The following is a 26,363-nucleotide window of genomic DNA, read 5'->3' on the forward strand; positions in this document are numbered from 1 at the left end:
TTCCCCGAGATTAGAATGGCCCCCATTCTAATACTCTTCCAGAAGGCTCTAAAGACTTGGTTCTGCCAGCGGGCCTGGAGAACTCAGAGCGGGATGGAGCCCATTAAATGGCTTGTGTGATCTGCTGTCGCTGGGGCAGAGGGTGATTTTGTTATATTGTACTATATTAATTTATTTGTTTCTTTTTGTTAGTTTTTATTGTTTTAAATGTGGTTTTATATTCTGTAAGCCACCTTGAGTCGCCATGAGCAAATAGGCGGCAATATAAATTCAATAAATAAATAAATAAATTTCAGTATTCTGCATATTATAGCACAAGGACTACAAAATAAGGATTGCATTGGGAACAGGAACAAGCCTGAAGAGAGTTGGAAGGAGTGAGCTACTCTGTCTCTGATGAAATGAGTGAGGTATAGCTCATTAAAGCTTATATCTTTTAGTAACATTTATCAAAAATGGTGCCACCAGATTCCTCTGAATTCTCACTTCCATAGACGAACAGAGTTCCTACAAGGTTATATGTTTTCTTGGATGTCACTCACCTGTCTTTAATAAAAAGAAAAGCAAAAGGCCAAACTTCCGGCACCTTTCTTATTTACATCAATGCTTCCAGACTTTACTTAAGCCCCATAGGGCTTAAAAGGATTGGATGTTTATTTGGAAATGGGTCACATATGCAGAGGTAAACAGACGCTATAATGGAGCATATAAACTGAGCTGCTAGGAACACTAAGAGGAATTGTGAATCAGACTCAACCCATTGGTCCACTGCTACAAGATATTTTTGTGCTTGGGATATGGCTTCATAATCCAAGATATTTTTGAGAACATATTTCCTCATGCAAGTACCAGTCCATATGGCTTGTCTAGTCAGTGATGCTTAAGTGGTCCTTCCTTGGATCAATCAGAAGAATCAATTGAAGCAATCAGAAACAAACAATTGTTTCTGCATCTTCAGTGGGAATCTTCATCTGAATAAAATGTTTTACTGCTATTTTGGTGGAGTGGGTAAGATGCCGGACTGGACACCAGGCGTCAGGGGGTTCTAGCCCTACCTTAGGAAACCAACTGGGTAGGTCACTCCCTTTCCAGCCCAAGGAAGGAGGAAATGGCAAAACACTTCCAAAAAAACACATTGCCAAGAAATTTTGGGAATTTCTCCAGGCAATTGCTAGGAGTCAACACTGACTCAAAGGCACTTCACCCCCCAAAATATGTTGTCATAGCATTAAACAGTATATTTAATGAAGCTACTTGGAAAAAAGTTACAAGTGGAACAAAAAATAACCCTTCATCTTCCTTCAATAATTGGCTTGGTCTTACAATCATGAACATATGTCATCTACAGGCCATATCAATATTTGGAAAATTTCCTCATTTTTTGTACTAGTTTAAACAATAGTTTACTATTTAGGATGAAACAGGAAACTACTTTTCAGAAGTTTATCTTAGTTTAATCATTATTTTCTCACAATACAACATTAATTGAAGTTTCAGAAAGATATCTCTCAATAGAAATCCTTTTGCTAAATTGCTAAAAGCATTTGCTGATTCCCTTACCTTTGTGAAATTCTAGCCATAATAACAATCACAATCCATGAGACTGAACAGTAGGGAGAAGGATGGAAAGGATCCTACTTGAGCCCACACTCCAATTGGAAAACATAAGTCACTTTGGCGGTTGCACATCTCCTTTCGAAGTATGTATGGCTACTTACAATCAATGTCTCAGGAAATCAATCTCTCCTCATCCCTTTCCTTAATTTAGAAATATTGTAAATAATAAATGTTCTAAGTAGCCTTCCATATACAGTAAATCAGCTCTACAAGGTCCCCTAAAAATTTACACAGGTTGAGAACATTCAGGAGAAACGAAAGTCTACTTCATCTTTACATGCTCTAGACAAGACACAACAACCAGAAAACAATTTCACTTACAAGTGATGCATATCTTTGACAGATAGGTACAGCAAAAAATTTAGTACATAACATCTTGGTTCTGACCATGTAACAGCATCTCATTTATTCAGAAATGAAAGAAACTTTTAATAGCAGCAACACATTGCAAAAACCGCTAGTAAAAGTGTCAAAAGAGTTACAGCTCCAGAAAATGGCTCATTAACTATGCAAAGTATCTTACTACAGTATAAAGCTTTATTAAAGCTTTAAATGTTGAAATCAATGTGATGCCTTTCAAAAGGCAAACAGAAAAAAATCTGTACAAAGATAAAATACAACATCCATTTTCACAATTTTCTCAAGAACTACAGCTATTACAGTAATTTTTGCATGAGATCAAAATAACTTCATTCTAGTGTCATTCACCATCGAATACATTAATCTTACCAATGAACTGAATCCAATTCCAAAATGTTTCCTAGTTATCAGATACAAAAAAAGTGTATTTAAAGTGGTAAATAAAACCAAAGAATAAAGTAGCATTTATTTTGGTTAGCATGTTTTATTTTGGCAGAAATGTCCATACATGAAGTGTGTTGGTGTCTGTCTCTCTGAAGAACAAATTCATTTTTACAAGAGATTTACAATATTTTTTAAAAAATTAGTTATTTTGTACAAAAAAGAACACGATACCATCAGCATGGAAGTATATATTAAAATATATGAAAATGAACAGTATAAACCAGGAAAGAAACATTTTCTGAAATTATGTTTAGATCCTTTTTGCTTCCTCTTTCAATAGCCGCCTACTATCTACTGAATAGAGTTCTGAAGCTCATGTTTACTAATGAATTCCATCTCAGCAGCATCAAACAGAACTCAATGTGGTGCAGTGGATACAATAATGGACTGGAAGCATGGAGACCCAAGTACAATTCCAATCTGCCCACGGAATCCTTGGGATGACTTTGGGCCAAATACTGTTTCTCAGTCCAATCTATCTCCCAGTGTTATTGCTGCAAGAATATAAAGGATAAAAACTTTCTAGACAAAAAGTGGATATAAATGTAGTAAATCAGTGTTTGTACTTAAAAAATACTCTGAGAATATTAAAATCTGCTACAAAGACAGACATTTAACCAAAGGGATCTGTGCTATGATTCGTCATATTTATCTATTCTACACCAAGAGTCTGACTAATCCATTGAAAATAGAATATTGTTGAAAATTGCAGAAGAGGAAGTAGTTATAAACTGTCAGTGACTTGCACATGGTGCACTGATATAAAGTTTTGAGAATTCTACAAATGGTATAATGGTGAGGTATAAAAGGGACTTAACACTACATATTTTATTTATGATACTAAATAGTGGTGCAAGTTCAACATTCAGCAGGATGTATTTAAAAATTAGTCTGTCTCGCTATTCTTATGTATTTGAAAAGCAAGAATATATATAAATAATTCTTATACCAACTACCAAATAAAATGGGGACATATTTAATGGTAACAATATCATTCAGATAATTTGGGGAGGTATCCTGTATCTTCTCACCCACAGAACAGCATCAGCAAAACATATTCTACTATCCCTCCAAAATCTACTTCAAAAAGACGAGATAACTCCTGGTGTATATTTTAGAAACACTGGAAGTAAAACTACCATAGGATGGGAAATGTAAAACTGGATATTGACCAGTGTTCCATAATATTTAGAAGAGGAATTGTCAGAACTAAACTTAAGTTTCCAAATAAGCCCTAGATAAAGCACTTCATGCATTTGTTATCATATAAAAGCATTTAAATTTAAAAATACCTATGCAATTAAACGTGTCCCAATGCACAGAAAGCCACATAACAATACTGGCAGTGGTATTTGTATACATTGATAGTATTTTTGGATAGTTTACAAAAGCCACCATCAGCTCAAAAAAATTATAGCACCACAATTTTTATTTAGTTTTTAAAAAGCACACCTTCCAAATTAGAAGAAATTTGTCCAGAGTTTCTTTCAAGACTGGTTACATTTAGAACAGCTTTCAATTTTAAAATTAACAAAATCTATCCCAGCCGTTTTTATAGTAATATCCATGAATTTATCTTGCATCAAGAAATACCTTATTTCCTGAAGTAGAAAGAAAGTCATGCAACTGGAAAATTATGGAAGGTATTAGCATGTATTGAAAAAAATTCACATATTGTATACCTGTCCATTTTAGGTTGTATCATGCAATTACTATAGAAATAAGTTTAACATTGATTGCAACCGTTTTAACATATGAGTCAAGTATAAACCCAGCTGTGGATTAAAGTGCAAGTAACTGTGCCAAAGTTTTAGAAGGCAGAACTGATACCAACCCAAATGGTTATATAACTAACCAGAAGTGCAGGCAGTCTTTTATATGTTCTAACCAAGCTCATTCTATTTTTCCTCAACTACCAACCAAATATGTATTCCAGCGCTTTGGACACAATGCTTTCATCTTTCCTTGGAGTCTGTCTGTCAGAAATTACCTACAAGAGAGGCAAATTTGAATAAGTAGCTGTTTCATAACTTTTTAAGCAAGGTCAATACCTTTTATTCAAAAAATGTGACTAGGATTTCTTCACTATGTTAATACAAAAATACCTGGTAATCACTACTTGATGGTTTATACGCAGTGGCTAGAGGTCTCATGGTGGAAATCCTTTGTGTGCTTGAAGGCTGTGCTTGGGCAGCAAACGATTTCATTGGAGGTGTGAAGACTGAAGTTGGGGATGATACAGTGCCTCTATCTATATTTTCCATCACATTCTACAAGTAAGATCAAGGAATATATTTAGACATCTCTAAATGTTGGAAGACGAAGGAGTGCATTAGCCTCTGCTTCAATAAGTAAGTTAAAGTAAAGGATGAAGAGCCGTCCTATATGCCAGAGGTGTCAAGCTCAAAGCCCCCGGGCTGCATCCAACCCACGCGGTGCTTAGATCTGGCCTGCGGGGCCACCCTGGAAACAGTGCAGGACCGGCCCATGGTGCCTCTGCCAGCTGAGCTGCAGGGAGCTGCACAGGAGGCTGTCGCGGCCGAAAAGGGACCCTTGACGAGTGATGTCAAGCTGGCCACGCCCACCACACACACACACACACACACACACACACACACACACACAAAGTAAAACACAACCCTGATGCAGTCCTCAATGAAATCAAGTTTGACAGTCCTATTATATGCTTATTTTAATTTGAATTCCTGCACCCAGAGGGGACAGGCCTCTGGAGCCCATATCTCTCCCTCCAACTCTAATTCCATGAGAGCACTAAAAAAGTCACAAATTGGCCATTTGGTTCCCCAGGTTGACCACCTGCACCTTAGGACAGATTTTAAATTAGGTATCATTGAAAAACTTGATTTAAAATAGCAATAAATGTTTAATATTCTGAACAAAGCTGGATGAAAATAGTGATTTCCTTGACCATGGGGATGCTGCAATAGTTGCAAGTGTGAAAAAATGGTCATGTCACTTTTTTCAGTGCTGTTGTAACTTTGAACTGTCACTAAATGAACTGTTGTAAGTCAAGGACTATGTATACTGTTAATCATATTTACTATCAAAGATTGGTTATGACTCTGCATTCTCCATCTTATTTTGGGCTATTTACCCTTGCTCACAAAAACCATATAACAACAACTTACTTTATCAATACATGGTTTAACTCCAATCATGATAGATTCTCCAAAAATTCTTCCATCTTTACTCAGGGCTTTCCGAGCCTGTAATTTTGACTGATATCGAATATGCATCCAATTTCCTGTATTAGACATCTATATAGACAATGAGGAAGAATAAAATTTCAAAGCCAAACTGAGAATGGCCATTAAAAAAAAAAGTAAAGAAAGAAAAGCAAACACTATATATTTAGCCTCACCACATGTTTTAGTATATTTCCATACTGGGCAAACTGTAGCAGGATATATGAAGCAGATGCTTGTGGAAATCTGTAATATCAGTAGAAAAGACTTGTATCAATATTTGAAATCATAAATAAAATATGCAGTATTCAGTCTACCTCAACATTACATCACTGACAAGAGTCTCAGAAGTGCATACAAATACATTATGCCCAAGTCACTGACAAGCTCTGAGTAGCTCCTTACTTACTTGCTAGCCCATTTTATAGCATATCATTTGCAAAGTTAGCTTCACTTTGCAAATGATATGCTATATATAATGGGCTAGCAAGTAAGTCTAGGTGGAAAATGCTATCTTAATTTACAAACAAGGGAGTAATTTTGAGGAACAGCATCATCTCATGGGGAATATTTTTATAGATTGGCAAACTAAACCACACACATAAAAAGAGAGTAGCTTAATGCTTCTGCCTTCAAAATAACTGTTTACTTTTTCTCCCCAATAGAAACTAAGGGATTAACCTTTCCCTGCCTGTTTTTATCCTTTTAGTCTAAAAACTCCATCTGCTTTCTTTCTGGCTAATTAATGGCTGCTCCCTAATACAGCAGCCAACACTACTTCTGGATCCAAACCTCACTATTTCAATGCACAAAGGAAGAATTAAATGTTGTAATGACAACTATAAATAAATCTGTTCAGGAGTTTGATTATTCCCTTGTTTCATTATGTAAATTGCTTTACCAATTATCATATTTATGAAATCTAAGCACACTGTATTCATTGTAAAAAAACTGCACATGTATATTGCAACCTCACTTAATCTCACGCTCGCATCTTATAAAATTCATGCTCTTCTCCCACAGAATCAACATCCCTAATGCAAAAACTATAAACCATGGTAGCTAACTATCCTTCTGTTTATCATATGGAACTGCCAATCACTGACCCAAAGACTGTTACCCAGGTGTCATCAAGTTGATCTTCTGATGTCAAAGCATCTCCTTGAGTATAGAATGGATCTAGCTGAGCTGGTGACATGGTAGTTTTTCTAGGTTGTGCAAGACTTGCTGGACTAAACACACTTGCCCCTGTCAAAATATAATGAAATGTCCTTATAAGACCTGGTAGTTAAAGGATGAACTAGTTACTCCAAGCTAAAATAAAATATAGGCACGGCTTATTAAACTATTTTACTGGTTAATTTTTGAATTCATATTTACCAAATTCACATAGTTTTATACTGAAGAAAGAGAAATAGTGACGATGGTAACGTGATGTCTCAAGCCCAGTAAAATGTTACTATTGTCAATAAAAAAAGATTTATAAAGTTTATAATAAAATTTTTATCCTGATTGCCAGCATTTTACATAAATATAATGGAAAGCAAGCAAAGCAATATATAAATATTTCCATAAATATAATGGAAAGCAAACTAACTTAAAAGAAGACTTCTATCAGTGTCAGACATAAAGTAGAGCAGGAATTTTAAAAATCTGGTAAAAGTTTGGTCGGTATAACTTCAATAGAAATTATGTATCAGCCCATAAATTATGTAATGATCCATATAAAAATTAAATAGATCAGATATTCTTGAAATTTCCCTTGCAGATAAATTCTTAATTAAATATCATGAGGAGAAAATAATGCCGTACCTGTTCCAGGAGTTAATGGCAGAGACCCAACATTTGGACTCTGTATTACAGAAAAAGTAGCCTGCATGAAAGTACAATGTTAGTTAGAAATTGTTTTAAAAGCCAGAAGATAAACTCTTTAAGCAAAATGTTTTATTTTAAAATTAGCCAGCACAATTCAACTCAAAAATACACTTGCATGTTGTCATTTGTTTTTGATAAAAACAAATAAAATCCCAAGACTGAACTATACAGCAGAATATGCTGTGTAGGGATTATTATTTTATAGGATCTCATATGCAATTTACATTTTCTTTGGGGCTTGAGCACAGTTGAAGCGCCACACTTTTCTACTGAGCAATAACAGAAGCCAAAACTGAGTAATTTGGGCCAGTATTGACTTAAAATAGGTGATAATTCAATGGACTGTAGAATTAGATGAGGTTATCAGTATGGAATAAAATGTTTACTGCAATGTCAACTACTACAAATAATTTTCCAGAAACCTATAAATGTATATAACCACTTCTCAGCTATCAGGCTTGGGTCTCTGAAAATACTAATTGCATAAAAATATTACACATAGCCAAATGTATAATATCTTTAACATACTGTGTCACATACAAGATTAGCAAAGCCTATAATAGCCAGCAAAGTATCATGCTCTTCCTTGAACCCTTTCTCTTCCAAAGGCAAGAGTTTTTATTTGTGCAACATTAAATAATCCCATGAACTTAATGTTGATGCATTCAAATCCAAGCTCTGTTCTTTGGCTGCATGTAGGAATGTTTTCTGAGGACCTCTTTGGGGTCAATTATAGAAAGTTCTTCTATTAATTCTATGTCTTTTTCCAAGATTCAGTGAATCACAAAAACATTCCACATTTCTTTATGCGTTAGAGAAATACAGTGGCTCTCAAAAGCATTTTTCACTACCAAGTATAGTTATAAAAATATTTACATGTGATTAATACTGAAGTAAGATTGATAACAAGGCTAATTGTTGTAATTATAATTGTATAATTTCATCATATACACTCAGTTGTGCTATAATTTCAGGGGAACAATGATGTGCCATTGCTATGTATTAATATAGCCCAGGTGTGTCAAACTCGCGGGCCAGGGGCCAAATGCATCACATACTGGCCATCCCCACCCCCATTTTAGCGAAAGGAAAGTCACAATACATCACATGACAAAAATGTGACACCGTGAATTTCACACCTCTGATACAGCCAAATGGGATCCACTAAGAAAGAGAATGGCTGATTTAGCCTCACTTCTTACACTAGGCAATGAAAGTTCTAGATTGCAACCCAGAACTATGAAGGAAGAGAATTTTACTTCTTTTGCTTGATTCTTATTAAATGTGGCATAGTATCACAATTGTTTTGTATGCTCTGTTCACATTCCAGAAAGGTTAATCCCATTCTAATGTGGTCTTTATAAAGAAGTTACAAAATAAAGCTACAAACTCTTCCCCCTTCCTTTCCCCACCTTTGTAGACAGCTTTTCCAATTTCCTCTGCTGTTCCTGCTCCCCCCACCACTTGCATACATAAACTGGCCAGGCACAACCCAACATTTATTAAACATATGCCACTCATATGTAAACACGACTATGTTTTCAATGCCAAGATAGCCTTTTTAATCGTATCAACAAGGAGAAAAATGAAATAAAGACCTTTCCTAAAAGTTTATCCAGGAAGCAGGAGGTGAAAAACCACAGAAAAAACACATTCTAATCAAGCATGCATACAACTGACATCGTTTCACTAACGGAATATTTAACAGCTTTGCCTTACAACAGAAAAATATGTTTTCTTTTGTTTAAACACTTATTTCACTTATTCCACATGTGGCCATAAATCAGGTCTTTTGGATTTCTCTCACCCTTCAACCCCAAAATGCATAAAAAATATGCCATTCTATGGTTCAGAGTCCCTCTTTCTTGCAAAGCAGGCACCCAATGATCATTGATAAAGCTCAGCCATTTCTCATCACTGTGCTCTTTTCTTCAATGGAAATTCTATAACATTACCAATGCAGAAAAATATTATTATTTATCACTTGCAAATCTCAGTCTCGCTTTGCCGTTTCGGGGGAATTACTTACAGGCCTTCGTGAAGTCAAAGGTGTTGATCCAAGACCTGGGCTAGCGACTTCATCATAGATACTTCTAACTGGAGGAGCACCACCTTTGTCTTTGTGTGTTGGCATTACTGGTTGTGGAGGAGATCCACCTAAGTAAACATAATATTAGAACTAGTTAGCATGGAATTTTCTGTAATTGTTACATTTTTTCTGATTAAAGTGATTATCATGAATAAAAAATATCTTGTACATGAATAAAGTTGCATAACTATTTCTGAATCTTGTCAAAAATCAAAGGCTGGAAACTCTGGAAACTGACAAAAAAACAATGCAAATCACAGTCACATAAGTAGTTATAGGAAGGTCTATTGTCATTTCAAACAGTCATTAAGCAAACAGCCATAAATCAAGAATAACTTGTACAATATGGACAGTATCACTGTGCTCCAAAACAAATCCCCTTCTCTTAAGGGGAAAAAAATTCTGAATTACAATTGTGGGAATTGCATTTGTGATTATAAATCCTAAGTATTTTTCTCAGGGAACAAGAACATTATATATAAAGTAGTTATGATTTTTTTTAAATGCAGTGTTTTAGAAATTCAGTAACATGAATATCAGTCAAGCTGAACAGTCAAAAAGTTTATTTCAAGTGATTCACCCTAGAAAATATTTGCAATGCAATACACACAAGTGGTCTTTTGCCCTGCCAAAATTAGCTTGCTTCCTAATGTTTTTAATAAAAAAAATAGCAAAGACCTGTTCTCAGCAAACACCAGTAACCACTTACCCCTATCTCAAGTAACACCCACTCTTAATACTATTCTAGGATATTCTTGGTAAATTTTTGCCATTTGGGGCTACTAGGAAAGTATTTTAATTCAGAACCAGCTTACCAGCAAGCATTGGTGACCTCATTTCCATTATACCAACTGAAGGACCACTTAAAGAGCGAGGCTGTGGCGTCACTGGAGTTGGCAAATCACCCATCAGAAATCCAGGCAGAAATTGAGCACCAGCACCTGGTTTTGGTGAAGAAGGGGATCCTAATGCCATTGGCTCAGCACCTGTGTTACAAAAGGTAGTTCACATAAGAATTACATTCAGCCTCTACCAAAGACACTACAGTACAGGTAGTTCCCGATTTACAACAGTTCATTTAGGTACTTTTCAAAGTTACAACGGAACTGGAACAAGTGACTTATGATCATTTTTCACACTTACCTTTGCAGCATCCCCATGGTCACATGATCAAAATTCAGACCCTTGGCAACTGATTCATATTTATGACAGTTGCAGAGTCCCGGGGTCCTGTAATCGGCTTTTGTAACCTTCTGACAAGCAAAGGCAATGCGGAATCCAGATTCACTTAACAAGCATGTTACTAATTTAACCAATCATGATTCACTTAATGACTGTGGCAAGATAAGTCGTAAAATGGGACAAACTCAAATAATATTTCACTTGGCAACATAAATTTCAAACTCAATTGAATAGAATAGAATAGAATAGAATTTTTTTATTGCCCAAGTGTGATTGGACACACAAGGAATTTGTCTTGGTGCATATGCTCTCAGTGTACATAAAAGAAAAGATACGTTCATCAAGGTACAACATTTACAACACAATTGATGGTCAATATATCAATATAAATCATAAGGATTGCCAGCAACAAGTTATAGTCATACAGTCATAAATGGAAAGAGATTGGTGATGGGAACTATGAGAAGATTAATAGTAGTGCAGATTCAGTAAATAGTTTGACAGTGTTGATGGAATTATTTGTTTAGCAGAGTGATGCCTTATTTGTTTAGCAGAGTGATGGTAGGAGTTGAAACAGTTTATGTCCAGGATGCGAGTGATCTGTAAATATTTTTACGGCCCTCTTCTTGATTCGTGCAGTATACAGGTCCTCAATGGAAGGCAGGTTGGTAGCAATTATTTTTTCTGCAGTTCTAATTATCCTCTGAAGTCTGTGTTTTTCTTGTTGGGTTGCAGAACCGAACCAGACAGTTATAGAGGTGCAAATGACAGACTCAATAATTCCTCTGTAGAACTGAATCAGCAGCTCCTTGGGCAGTTTGAGCTTACTGAGTTGGCGCAGAAAGAACATTCTTTGTTGTCCTTTTTTAATGATGTTTTTGATGTTAGCTGTCCATTTGAGATCTTGCGATATGATAGAACCTAGAAATTTGAAGGTTTCTACTGTTGATACTGTGTTGTCTAGTATTGTGAGAGGTGGAAGTATGGAAGGGTTTCTCCTAAAGTCTACCACCATTTCTACGGTTTTGAGTGTGTTCAGTTCCAGATTGTTTTGGTTGCACCACAAGGCTAGTCGTTCGACCTCTCATCTATATGCGGATTCGTCATTGTCTCGAATGAGACCAATCACTATTGTGTCATCTGCGAACTTCAGTAGCTTAACAGATGGATCGTTGGAGATGCAGTCATTGGTATAGAGAGAGAAGAGAAGTGGGGAGAGCACACAGCCTTAGGGGGCCCCTGTGCTAATTGTACAGGTATTTGATGTGATCTTGCTTAGCTTCACCTGCTGCTTCCTGTTTGTTAGGAAGTTAGGAAACAAACAGTTGTGGTTGCAACTCGAGGATTATCTGTAGCTGGTTGTTAATTTTGAGACCTTAAAACAGGGCTGTCAAACTCACGGCAGGCAGGCGGGATGGTTTAGCGAAGGAGAAAAAAGCCCGATACATCACGTGATGCTGCCATGACATCAGTTTGACACCCCTGCCTTAAAACAAAACAAACAAAAATATAGCTTTCCTATTGAATACAACTGCCCTGTTAAGCATTACCTTCTTTGTAACCACCATAAAGGTATTCCTCGACTTACAACAGTCCATTCATTGACTGCTCAAAGTTACAACGGCAAAATAAAAAGTAACTTATGATCATTTTTCACACTTACGACCACAGCAAGTATTCTCAATGTCACATGATCAAAATTCAGACGCTTGGCCACTAGTTCACATTTATGACGTTTGCAGTGTCCCGCAGTCACACAATCAGCTTTTGCGACCTTCCTGACGAGCAAAGTCAATGGGGAAGCCAGACTGACTGAATCATCGTGCACTAACGTAACAACTGCAACGATTCACTTAACAACTGTGGCAAGAAAGTTTGTAACCTGGGGCAAGCCCCACCAGACAAACAGTTTCATTAAGCAACATAAAATGTGGGGCTCAATCTAAATGTGGTCATAACTCGAGGACTACCTGCACTGGTTGCAAACACAAATATTTGAATCTAAGTTACTTTATCCCTAGAACCACATTCCCTCCGAACAAACAAGGGACAATTTTGTTGTTGTTAGTTGCGAACAACATGACCAACCCATCGCAACCCCATGGACAATGTTCCTCCACGTCTTCCTGTCCTCTACCATCCTCAATCTTTCCCAGCATTAGGCTCTTCTCCAGCAAGTCCTTTCTTCTCATTAGGTGGCCAAAGTATTTCAGTTTCATCTTCAGGATCTGGCCTTCTAAAGAGCAGTCAGGTTGAACTCCTCTAGGACCGACTGGTTTGATTGTCTTGCAGTCCAAGGGACTCGCAGGAGTCTTCTTCAGCACCAGAGTCCAAAGGCCTCAATTCTTTGGCGCTCAGCCTTTCTTATGGTCCAACTTTCACAGCTGAACATTGTAACTGGGAAAACCATAGTCTTGACTATACGCACTTTTGTTGGCATGATGATGTCTCTGCTTTTTAGTATGCTGTCTAGCTTTGCCATAGCTTTCCTCCCCAGGAGCAAGTGTCTTTTAATTTCTTGGCTGCAGCAGTCATAAGAGCAAGTTTCTCACCTACCTCCACCCACCCGCAGTAACTTTTTAAAGCAAGGGTCTCCAACCTTGGCAACTTTAAGACTTGTGGACTTCAACTCCCAGAATTCTGGGAGTTGAAGTCCACAAGTCTTAAAGTTGTCAAGGTTGGAGACCTCTGTTTTATAGCAAAGAGACGTTTGGGGCTCTTTACACCGTACCTAAGCCAACAGGTTTAAAAACAGTCTCCCGGACCGTGTTTTGAACACGTTTGAACCCGTACTGGGGGTTGCTTCCTCCCCCCACCCCACATTTCCTCGACCCAGCGGTAAACAAACGACCTGCTTTCCTTCCTTCTTTCCTTCCTCAGACGCCCTTGCAATCTTTCCGGGATTTCGCCATGCAGGTCTAGGTGAGAGTGACGTCACAATCGGGGGGACTCCCTCCCTCCTCCCCCTCGCCCGCGAGACCCAGGGCGTTCTGGAACCACCCACCCACCCACCCCCGTCCCAAATGGACGAGCCCTTGACGTGAGGCAAAGAGAGAGAAACGACCGGCAACAAACACGCCTCCCCTTTCCCGCCTTCCTTCACAAAGTCCGCTTCGACGTAATTTAATTAAAATTTCATTGTAATTTCATTAACCCGAGACGAGGCTCACCCAAAGAAGGGGAAGACAGCGGTAGCTCCATAGCGAAGGCAGCCATCCACGCCGGGAAAGCAGCAGCCACTGCCAGACCGGCCGCGTGCAAAGCAGCCGCCTCTTTTTTTTTTTTTGCCTCAGCCCGTCACTTTCAAATGAAGCGGAAGCGCCGCTCTTGCCCGCCGTGGAGGGGGTGGGGGGAAGGCAAGACGCCACTTCCTCACAAGAACGGACCATAAAGTTGGTGCCGGCTGGCGGCCTCTCCTATAGGGTTGCGGCTCTATGGTCGTTTCCCTTCTGGAATGCGCGGAGAAGCGAAAGTCTTAGGATCCTTTCTTTCGCAGGGCCGTTTCCGCCTGGGTTTTATTGCCTGGCTCAATTTCCGCCCTTGGTTCGTGGCCCACTGGGGTCTCTGGGTGGGTGATTAGAAATTAAAAGCTTTTTGAAAGCTGCGTGTTTGTTTGTTTTTTAACGACAGCCACTCTTCTGTGGAAGGTGACAGGCGAGATAAAAGCTTTTAACTTTTTCAAGCTCCATGTACAGAAAAATAAGGAATTTAAGTTATTTAAAACATAAATTTCATCGTCAATACCTCCTGCTCTAAGATAAATAGGAAATATTGTTTTATGACGTGAGATCTATAGCAAAAACCTTGTGCACTCTCAACTCTGCTATATATTCAAAATAGTGAAGTGTGTGTACGTGTATATTATATATGTGTGTGTGTAGTTTTAGTAAGTGAGGTCTATAGCAACCTTGTGAATTCAATTCTGGTATGTATTCAAAATAGTAATATGCGTGTATCTATATGTATATATACATATATGTATTGTATATGTATGTATGTACGTATGTATGTATGTATCTATGGATGTAAAACAAAAAACAGACATTCTGCAAGCTCCAGAACTAAAATAATTAAATTTTTATTCTACTAAGCTTTCGTTAGCCATCTGCTCGCTCACACACACTTTCTTTTGAGAGTTGGCAACAAAATTTTATTTTTAATGTGGGCCAATGTGCTCACAGTAAAAAATGACAAAGGTTATCTAGATCAGATAATTGTAGGCATTTTAAGAAGATGGAGGAAAACAGTACAATTTGTTCTATTGACTAATAGCCAATTTTTCACTGGATTCTGGGCTGGCTCCAGTGTAACCTGACTCACCAGCGTAACAAATCAGACGTACCTTCATGAGTTGATATGATTATGTTATCCTAAACTTTTTTAATTGGTAAAACATAGTTGCAAGTAACAGATAATTGCTAAATCAAAGAAGCTTAAGTCCACAGTAATCGTTCTATTTATTAAGATTAAAATAAAAAAAGCAAAATGCATCTGAGATGAATTCAGAATTACTTGTATGAACAAGGATTAGTTTTTGATGATAGATATAGAGCTATAATGGTATGCAACTTTTATTTACACTGATTTTTTAAAAAGTCCATTTCTCTCATTAAAACACAACCATAAAATTCAGTCTTCATCGTTCCCCTATTGAGTTTCCATTTTTAATGATTGAATTGACAGTATTTCTGGAGCTGCTCCATGAAGCCAGAATTTGGACAAATAGCAGGTCTTGCATTTTTCACCACCGAAAAAGCCATGGCAAAATTGAGTCCTTCTGAATACATTAGAAACCCTATGATAATTGCTGCTGCCCGGGAAACTCCTGCATTACAGTGAACAAGCACAACACCATCCTTTGAAAAAGAAAGGAAAGACATTTAAGCTTTCATTTTCCCTCAAAATTGAGCCACCGATATTTTCTTTTAATACCAAGGCTTTTTAAGCAAGCTCTACAAAGTCCTCAGAACGGGTGAAATGCCCTCTGTTTGGCCAATCCAGTAGCGATGGTGGTGGGTGGTTCAGAGAACCGGTAGCAAAAATCTCTGCAACCCACCCCCCATCCATGCCCAGCAGAGCCGCACAATCATCAGAGCCTTTTTTACTTTTAAAAGCATTTTTTTACAACCTCTTCAGCCAGACATTGTAAAAAAAATGCTTTTAAAAGGTAAAAAAAAGGCTCTGACAATCCCAGCTGAGTTGCCTGGGGAAAAAAAAGATTGTGCACCACAGCTGATCACCCCCCCTCCACCCATGCGCGCTGTTCTACTTACCCCATGCCTCCTTTTGGCATGCATTGCATGCGCACCTTGCATTTGGTGCATGGTGCGTACAGCACGCAGCCAGCAAACCAGTAGTAAACCGGTTCAGATTTCACCACTGCCTCAGAAGTATAATTTAGTACATGCATACTCTTTTTCATACATACATTTATTTTTATCAGAATCCCTGTGGATTGCGTAGATTTTGCTAGATTCAATCTTTTCCCCACCTCAGTATTTAGTCAATGCTCTCCTTTTCTGAAATACTCATTGATGGCTAAAAGGTAAATTAGAATCAATACAAACATTTCATGGTTTTCAGCACACCAGCAGAAATATGAGATATACAGTAGCTGGAGACTAATGGTATGACTATGTAATGACAGACAAGCCATCTGTTCATGCTAGCAAACACATTTAACGGTCTGCTGTATATATTTGTGATGATGGTCTGATCTGCCATGGTGGGCTTAACCAGTTACCAAAAATCCATTTTATTAGGATGGCATGTTTCAATAATCAGAAATTTTAAATGTACACTTGCTAAATGTAACAAAAACAATATGTAATTTGAAATTAGAATGGGTAATTCTGTGTTTTTTTTTCTGGTGTAGATCAGAAGTAATTGGGGATTTGAGAATATAAACGGGTCAAATAGGATTAGGATTACATTTAAAATAGAGAAGTTAAAGCTCTAAGAATTAAAGTTTTCATTAAAATTACATAATGCAGGTTTTGTGATCCTACCCCTCAAATTGGTAGCTACTGTATGTGCAGCAGCAACAACACTGTACAAAAAGATAATTTGATAGTCGTAAACTTCTATAATTGAGAATTTTTTATTTCAAAAGCCTATGTCATGCATGGGAATATAGAAAATGTATTCTATTGCAGGTTTGTTTGCTTTAATGAAGCAATTTGTGATCTCATACTTTATTCATTTGTCCTGCTTTGCTTGGCAGCGTGCCTTCAATACAATACTGAATGTTTTTGTCTGGGCAATAAAGAAATTTTGTATTATGAAGTACCAGAAATATCAGGAAAGAAAGAAAGATTGTAAAAGCAATCTTGAGTATACAAAACTAACTGAAAAATTAAAACTTCTGAGGCAGAAGAGTAACACCAGGATCTTAGAATGGCCAATCTAATTTAGAAATGAAGTGGAAACTGTAACTAGAAACCTTCAGGAGAGCATGAAATGAAGACACGTTTCAGGTAACTTGTTAATAATACACCACATTCTTCTTTCTAAAATAAGACAAAGGGTAATGGAGCAAAGTTATCTTCCTTTCTTTCAAACTGTGTAAATAATGAACATGTAGAAACTCAGAAGCTCTTGGAACCACCAGGTTTGAAAATGTCAAGATACTAACAGGTTGTAGCATCAAGTGAAGTTATATGAAATAGATCAGACATCAGATTACTTATATGCGCATTTAGATATAGAAGTACTGTATCTTTATAAAATGATTTTTCTAATTTATTTTTGACAGGCTATACTGTATATGCAAGACAAAATCCTAGTCATATGTATGAAATCTAAATATTTCCTATTCAGTTCAGTGCCACAGTTCAGTACAGAATTAAAAGCATTTCAAGGGTCCTCATTCAGTGTTGATTTCCAGTACACAATCACACTCTCCTGAAGGTTTCTAGTTACCGTTTCCACTTCATTTCTAAATTAGATTGACCATTCTAAGATCCTGGTGTTACTATTCTGCCTCAGAAGTTTTAATTTTTCAGTTAGCTTTGTATACCCAAGATTGCTTTTACAATCTTTCTTTCTTCCTGATATTTCTGGTACTTCATAATACAAAATTTCTTTATTGCCCAGACAAAAACACCTTTGGGATCTGCAAGACTTACATACATTATTAAGCTTTACACTGAAATGATTATCTTGACGAGACAATTTTTAAAGAAGATCATCTCCCTGCCAGGGAGATACATATGTATATATGTGGCTACATATAGAACATTAATTTATTTACGTTGAAGTTTAAACTTTTGTTCAAATAAGGCTGGGAATAAATAGGCAGTTCCAACCTTAAGATACTTTAACTGATCTTAGTATGGATGAGTCTTAAAAGACTCCTAACTAATCAATGCAAAGAATGGATGAATTTAATACACACACACACACACACTGCCAAGCATCATTCCTTGCAACAATTATTTACCTTTAACTTGATTTGCTCAATAAATTCAAAGCATTCAGGAAAATAGGAGGTGATGTCAGTCTCAGGCAGGTCAAGAATAGGGATAGTTTTATATGTCAAGTCATTGGGGAAGGCATTTTCAACTCCATAAGCTACGTTTAGAACATGGGTAACCTAAAACAGAAAAGACATACAATCAAGATAGCACTTTCAAAGGAATGCCATTCATCGGTCACAAGATCAGAGTGGCACCTTCATTCAGATCTGTTAAATTCTTCCTCTCTCTCTCTTGTTGGACAAATATATATTTTTCTACTTCATTTCATTCATTAGTTCATGATAATTTCTCCTCTTACGTTCCAAGTCACAATCTTTGCACGCTATAATGATTACCGGTGTGTATGTCACCAATATTTATTCATCATGAGTTTGGTCAATAGAGGTTTTCACATAACATATTTTAGCACTATAAATGAGATGTAGATATGATTACCAACAATATGAAAACAATATTTGTTTAGTTTTGCATAATATGCAGTGGTGGAATTCAATTTTTTTTACTACCGGTTCTATGGGCATGGCTTGGTGGGCGTGGTAGGGAAAGGATACTGCAGAATCCCCATTCCCTCCCAACTCCTGGGGGAAGGATACTGCAAAATCCCCATTCCCACCCCACCCCATTCCCACCCCAACAGAGGTAGTATTTGCCGGTTCCCCGAACTACTCAAAATTTCTGCTACCAGTTCTCCAGAACTAGCCAGAACCTGCTGAATTTCACCCCTGATAATATGATCTGTGTTCCACAAGCACAGCCAATGACCAGTTTTATCTTAAGCATGCTCATATTATCCTGAACAAGTTGGGGTCTCTAATCCAGGGGTCTCCAACTCCTGATCTGTGGACCAGCACCAGTTCACGGCATGACAGAAATCGGTCCACGAAAACAAGTGAAATCCCATCCACGGGATGCAGGCAGCACATGAAACCATGCCCACTCCAGCCAACAGAAAAATCTCTCTCCACGGAACCAGTCCCTGATGCCCAAAAGGTGGGGGGGGGGCACTGCTCTAATCTACAGACTATCTTGAAAGCCAACATGCTATTGTCTGCAACCCATCAGTTAGAAGGAATGTTACTGTCACATTCAAAATACACTTGCTTTTATAATCTTCATGTTCTGAATGGCAAACAATTATCTTCTATCATGAAATCAACTGCAAGGTTGTGATTAAGTATATTTCAATACAAAACCAGTAAACCAAAGTTTCTCAAACTATGTTCCATAAAACTCTAGGTTCTGCAAGAACTTGGTGGGGCTTTGTGAGAGGCTAAGGGCCAAAAAGCCCCAAAGATTTACCCAAATGTAGTTAATTTTCCATTACCAGAGCTGTACTAATGTTAACTATCAGATGCAACTGCTTTTTAAAAAACCCATACATTACCTTATATTTTTTCATTAGTTCCAGGTCATGAGCAGCATCCTGGGAACCTGTGAAAGACAGACGTTATCCCACCAAGTTTGGGAAATAATTACATGCAGACAACAAGACCGAATACTGCATATCATTCTGATGAAATTAAGTAAATTATTATTACACACATGCATGTATGTGTATTACATATATGTGCAGTTTACATATATACAAGACACGGGTATATACAAGAGGGGGGGGAAAACCCTTTTATAGAACAGATCCAGTTTGAATTACCTATGCCAATTATTTCATTTCTGGAGTTAATCTTATGTATTGAAAGTAGTATATTAATAGAATCACAGAATTATTATTACTATTATTGTATTATACACAGTGGTGGGATTCAGCCAGTTTGCACCACTTCGGGAGAACCGTTTGTTAACTTTCTGAGCAGTTTGGTAAACTGGTTGTTGGAAGAAATCATTAGAGCAGAGAACCGGTTGTTAAATTACTTGAATCCCATCACTGATTATACACTATTATCATTATGATCCCAAAGCAGTGGCTACCCTTTTATAACCAAATCTGGGTGGCTTCCAGTCAAAAGCAAGAACCTAAAAATCTTAATAAAGTTACAAACTAAGCACATTAAAAACAACAAAAACCTGGTGCCAAGTCATATAGACTCTTATCCCAGTATATACACACACACATATCCACCATGCACAGCCATGGTGCACAGCTATGCACAGCCATACATACACACCCATAGTTTTCCAGTGCACACAGGTATGCTCAACTATTAATGCTGCTTTGGCTAAAAACTACATACCCAGCAAGAGCCAGGGCTTAATCACCCCAATTTGAAGATCCAGGCTCAGGTCCTGCACATAACCACAGGCATCCCCCTCCTTACAATCAGCCACTTCCACCACTTGCATCTGGGCATCCTTCCAGGTCTCGATAAGTCTCTTTCCCGATAAAGTTGTGACTCTGGTGCATTGCTTTTTCAAATTAGTCCTGGAGAAGGATTTGATTTCTTGGGTGAGTGAGTGCATGACATGAGAAAGCGGGCAGGAGCAAAGCCAAGAAGAAGCTTCTTTGCATTTGATTTCTTCTTTTTTGTGAGTGGATCCGCTCCCAGTCTTTCAGCTATGCCTAAACACACACGCATCCCTCCTCAGAGAGTCTTCAAGCACAATTGGCAAGCAGCGTAAGAAGCCTTGCCTGTTATGCTTCCTTTTTCCTCAGGCAACAGTGTAAAAGAGTTTTGGATTGGCTATAGAGAAGCCTTTCTGGATTGGTTGAGAGTCCTTTTTCTGTTAAGTAGCACGAAATCTCCCGGGTTGCTGAAACAGCTTACAGATGCACGCATGCTCTGCTCCTCTCTCACTTTCGTATTATTTTGTATGTAATATCTGTTAAAGTGCTATGAGGCAAAAGAAATGATCAGAAAACAAAGAGATGCAAGAGAAGAAGAAAAGATAAAAGAAAATGTAGCTAAATCTGACATGCCCTACATCTCACCATACTTTTTTATCCTTTATCCAACCACATCCATACATCCAGGACTGGTGGAATTCTATTTTTTTTACTACCAGTTTATTTATTTATTTTTATTTATTTATTTTTGTCACACAGTATATATAAGCATAAGCATGAAACAACTATACAACACATAAGCATATATATGAGTATGAGTATGTAATAATTATATTAATTGGATATAACGAAGGAAAACATTAGGACAGGAACGGTAGGCATGTTGGTGCTCTTATGCACGCCCCTTACAGACCTCTTAGGAATCGGGTGAGGTCAATGGTAGACAGTTTTTGGTTGAAGCTTTTGGGATTTTGGGAAGAGACCACAGAGTCAGGTAGTGTATTCCAAGCATTAACAACTCTGTTACTGAAGCCATATTTTCTGCAATCAAGATTGGAGCGGTTAACATTAAGCTTAAATCTATTGTGTGCTCGTGTATTGTTGCAATTGAAGCTGAAGTAGTCTTTGACAGGAAGGACATTGTAATAGATGATTCTATGAGTTAAACTCAGGTCATGTCGAAGGCGGCGTAGTTCTAAATTTTCTAAACCCAGGATTTCAAATCTGGTGGCATAAAGTATTTTGTTGTATTCGGAGGAGTGGAGTACATCTTCTTGTAAAATATTTCTGGACACGTTCAATTGTATTGATGTCAGAAATGTGATATGGGTTCCAAACAGTTGAGCTGTGTTCAAGAATTGGTCTAGCAAATGTTCTGTGGGTGTGGCTTGGTGGGCATGGCAGGGGAAGGATACTGCAATATCTCTATTCCCACCCGACTCGTTTTTCCCCCAAATGCCATCACTCTGCTAAACAAATAATTCTCTCAACACTGTCAAACTGTTTACTAAGTCTGCACTACTATTAATCTTCTTATCATTCCCATCACCCATCTCCTTCCACTTATGACTGTTATGACTGTAATTTTGTTGCTGGTATCCTTACAATTTATATTGATATTATTTCCTGATTGCTTATTTGTACCCTATGACTATCATTAAGTGTTGTACCTTATGATTCTTGATGAATTTATATTTTCTTTTATGTACACTGAGAGCATATGCACTAAGACAAATTCCTGGTGTGTCCAATCACACTTGGCCAATAAAAAATTCTATTCTATTCTATTCTGTTATATTCTATTCTACTCCAGGGGAAGGATACTGCAAAATCTCCATTCCCACCCCACTCTGGGGCCAGCCAGAGGTGGTATTTGCCAGTTCTTCGAACTACTCAAAATTTCCGCTACCGGTTCTCCAGAAGCTGTCAGAACCTGCTGAATTTCACCCCTGATCCAGCCAGTGCTGATGAAAAGAGCTCCTCTTTCTTCTCCAGCTTGGTCAGCCAACTGGACTTTCTTCCTCGATGTTACTGAATAAGGAATCAGACCATGCCTGTGCCCAAAATGCAACACCAACAGATTACAATTATTGTAGAGTGGAAAAATTCCTGCTATACATACTTCTAAGACTCACATTCCTACTGCATTCACTTAAGTTTAGACTTGTCTTGACCCAGCATTTAGTTGTATATAACACATTCCAATACACATCTATTTTTGCTCCTTTCAGTGCTGACAGTCTATATATCATCACCACTGTCACTGTTTTCACCTATTCTTTCATTATCTTCTGAAGAGCAAGAATTCAGCCCACACACCCAGTGCTTGTTATAAAGCCACAACGCAGTTCCCAAATTTTGCTCATCATTGCTTCTTTTTTTCTCTCTTAATCAGAATTCTGCCAAACACCTTTGTAGGCACACAAACTATTTTCTGTATAGTTTTTGCTGACGTCTTGCTGTCTTTGCTTTTCAGGCATCTTGCCCAATACACTCTTCAGACACACATAACTCTCACTTACATTAAAAGTACATCTATATGTACATCAACATTTCATCAGTTATGCCATCAGTACCTGCAGCTTTTTCATTTCTTAATATTGCCACATTTATGTTCTCCTCATCTTTTTTTTTTCTTGGACACAGACATTGAGCAGCATTTATTTCAATTCCTTTCTTCAAATTATCACTATTCCTATTGAAATCTGTAATATATGCCTTGCAATATTCCATCATTTCAGTTTCAATGCAAATCATTTCCTAGCTTTTAATTCTTTGTGTCAAGTAAAACACACACAAACTATAAAACTGAGTACACATTTAAGGGAGACAAAACACTCTTAAATAACCCTGAAAAGAAAGACAGTGCTTATAACCATGACAAGATATGTAATGTTTGCAGAATATAATATACTTGGTGTAGAACAGGTAATAAGTTATGTCTACAGGATACAAGACCAGATAAGTTTTAAAAAAGGGCAATAGTTTTAAGTCCCAAAAACTGAAGAAAAACAAATACATCTTGAATTTGATTGTGTAAGAATTGTTTAGAAATTTATTTCTATTTATGTCATTGGACTACAGGGTCTCACTTCTTTCCAGAACACTCTCATAATAGCAATATGAATACAAGATACTCAATTCTAAGCAAAGACATTCGTTTAACCATTTGTAATAGATGTATGTTTTGCTTTTAAAAGGAGACATGATTGGACAGATTGCAGATTGGAAAAAAGATTGGACAAATCTTTGGATTCTGGAAGTACGTAAGTCTAAGTAATAAATTAAAAATAAATTTATATGGACAGAACTTGTTAATTTGGAAATGAAATGTTCTAGAAAACTCGAGAACATTCTGTTTCTTCTCCAAGCCATGCCAAAAACCTTCAGACTGAGCCATTCCACGAGGGAGCCACTCGTGGCTCCCATATAACACCTCTCCTGCGCAAGCTGCACTGGCTGCCTGTGGTCTTCCGGGTGCACTTCAAGGTGCTGGTTACCACCTTTAAAGCGCTCCATGGCATAGGACCCGGATATCTTCGGGACCGCCTCCTGTTACCATATGCCTCCCAGCGACCGGTGCGCTCCCATAGAGAGGGTCTCCTCAGGGTGCCGTCAGCCAAACAATGTCGGCTGGCGACCCCCAGGGGGAGAGCCTTCTCTGTGGGGGCACCTACCCTCTGGAATGAGCTTCCTCCTGGACTCCGTCAACTTCCTGATCTCTGGACCTTTCGCCGCAAGCTGAAGACGTATTTATTCTTCCGAGCAGGACTGGCATAAAACGGGTTTTTTAATTGGATTTTAACTGGGGTTTTATATTATGTATTTTATATTTAAATTATTGGCTATATTGAATAAGTTTTTTAATTGGTTTTATTGTATTGTATCGTATTGTATTTTATCTGGCTGTTAACCGCCCTGAGTCCTTCGGGAGAAGGGCGGTATAAAAATTAAATTATTATTATTATTATTATTATTATTATTATTATTATTATTATTATTATTATTATTATTATTATTATTCCAAAGAACAGTAGTTCTCCAAACTGGATGGGATTCAAAGTCTCCCTCTGGAACGGCTTGGTCTAGAGAAGGTTTGCCATAGCCTAGATGGGAAGTAGAATTCTCTGGAACATTCAGTTCCCAAATGAGTTGAGTTTTGCCAATCTCTAGTCAAAATGCATAAAATAAGATCTTCTCAGATCCTTAGATTCAGATCCTTAGATCTTCATTTTTAAGGAAAAACGTAGACGGCATTTTAAATGGCTAAATTTTTATGAAAACTATAGATTGCATTTTAAGTGAAATATAAAGATTTCAAAAGGTATCAGTTACTTTACTGTACGTGTGTCTAGTTCTGGGTATCACTGTTTAAAATGGATTCCAGACTATATAACAAGTCCACTGGAAGAGAACAAAAATTGCTGAGATTCCTAAATACGTAAGAGACAACTGGTGAAACATAAAAAGATGACATTGATCTGTGAAATTATATGCAGTGGGAATTTGAAAGACCATAAAATTGCTTTCCAATAAAAGGCTCCAAGTAACACTTTAAGGATTTTAAAGACCTGGAGAAAGAGTGGAAAAATAATGAATAAGAAAGGACAATTGGGCATTAAAGCCTTATCTGGAAGTGTTTCATGTAAACAACTCTACTTAACTGTTGATTGATTTTTTTAGTTTGTAGTGGGTTTGCCAGCAGGGAACATTGGATGCTTTTCTACAGAACCTGAAGGCTAAACAAATGTTATCTGTTTCTTCTCTATTATGGAGATTTGATCAGAAGAGATCATGCTCCTACATCAGAAGACACTCCATACAACACAAGCAAGGAATTGTTTATTTATTTGTTTTGTCGAGTACATATTAGATAATATATATAAGTATAAGCATGAATTGAATATTTAAAATGAATACAATTAAAGGGAACATTAGGACATAGGCACGCTGGTGCTCTTATGTATCCCCCTTACAGACCTCTTAGGAATGGGGTGAGGTCAATTGTAGATAGTCTTTGGTTAAAGCTTTGGGGATTTTAGGAAGAGACCACAGAGTTAGGTAGTGCATTCCAGGCATTAACAACTCTGTTACTGAAGTCATATTTTCTGCAGTCAAGATTGGAGCGGTTCACATTAAGCTTAAATCTATTGTGTGCTCGTGTATTGTTGCGATTGAAGCTGAAGTAGTCTTCAACAGGAAGGACATTGTAACAGATGATTCTATGAGTTAAGCTCAGGTCATGTTGAAGGCAGCGTAGTTCTAACTTTTCTAAACCCAGGATTTCAAGTCTGGTGGCATAAGGTATTTTGTTGTTAGCAGAGGAGTGGAGGACTCTTCTTGTGAAATATTTCTGGATGCGCTCAATTGTATTAATGTCCAATATGCAATGCAGGTTCCAGACAGATGAGCTGTATTCAAGAATTGGTCTAGCAAATGTTTTGTATGTTTTGTTAAATGTTTTGTTAAATCAAGCCTGAAAGCCCAATCAAAAACCATTCTTCTCCCACCTCCTCAATCAAGTCTTGGAGGCGAAGAAGAAACTTCTTTGGTAATTTCACCCTTAATTTGAAGGATAGCATTAGTAGATTGGACAAGTAGGATTTTTTTTTCTTCCAGCGGCTCAGTCCACCCTAATGTTCTAATAAAAGATGTTTTCCTGCTATTGGTCCTTGGCAACTGATATTTGAAGATATGCTCCCTCTAACCCAGAAGTAGCATTGAGGCTTTGAGATTGAAAAACCTTGATAGATCTGCCTTCCGTGAATTAGTCCTTCCCATCCCCTTTTAAAGTCATTCACATTCATATATGGCCATAACCATATCCTGTCATGGTAGACTTTGTAAATTAATTATCCAGTGTGTCAAGAAAT

At 37.5% G+C, this 26,363-nt stretch overlaps 2 protein-coding genes across 3 annotated transcripts; both read right to left on the reverse strand.

Annotated features, from left to right (window-relative positions):
• Window positions 1-1,067: 1,067 nt before the first annotated feature.
• NUP35 (nucleoporin 35) lies at window positions 1,068-14,096 on the reverse strand. Of its 2 annotated transcripts, none has more exons than XM_058189230.1 (9): window positions 13,944-14,096; window positions 10,407-10,577; window positions 9,532-9,659; window positions 7,440-7,500; window positions 6,734-6,875; window positions 5,804-5,873; window positions 5,571-5,699; window positions 4,527-4,691; window positions 1,068-4,411 (listed from the first exon to the last, which is right to left on the reverse strand). In XM_058189230.1, the coding sequence occupies exons 1-9, from the start codon at window positions 13,987-13,989 to the stop codon at window positions 4,334-4,336; spliced, it is 990 nt and encodes a 329-aa protein (XP_058045213.1). In that variant the 5' UTR covers window positions 13,990-14,096; the 3' UTR covers window positions 1,068-4,333. The 2 variants fall into 2 exon arrangements, with proteins under 2 accessions (XP_058045213.1, XP_058045221.1); XM_058189238.1 differs by lacking the exon at window positions 13,944-14,096 and adding an exon at window positions 13,625-13,729.
• A 1,117-nt stretch (window positions 14,097-15,213) lies between these two features.
• DUSP19 (dual specificity phosphatase 19) lies at window positions 15,214-20,849 on the reverse strand. The gene is made up of 4 exons (XM_058164963.1): window positions 20,441-20,849; window positions 19,636-19,682; window positions 18,215-18,367; window positions 15,214-15,629 (listed from the first exon to the last, which is right to left on the reverse strand). Exons 1-4 carry the CDS (start codon window positions 20,664-20,666, stop codon window positions 15,438-15,440), a joined length of 618 nt encoding a protein of 205 aa, XP_058020946.1. The 5' UTR covers window positions 20,667-20,849; the 3' UTR covers window positions 15,214-15,437.
• Window positions 20,850-26,363: the final 5,514 nt, after the last annotated feature.

Source organism: Ahaetulla prasina, chromosome 1 (assembly GCF_028640845.1).
Source record: "Ahaetulla prasina isolate Xishuangbanna chromosome 1, ASM2864084v1, whole genome shotgun sequence".
Classification (NCBI taxonomy): domain Eukaryota; kingdom Metazoa; phylum Chordata; class Lepidosauria; order Squamata; family Colubridae; genus Ahaetulla; species Ahaetulla prasina.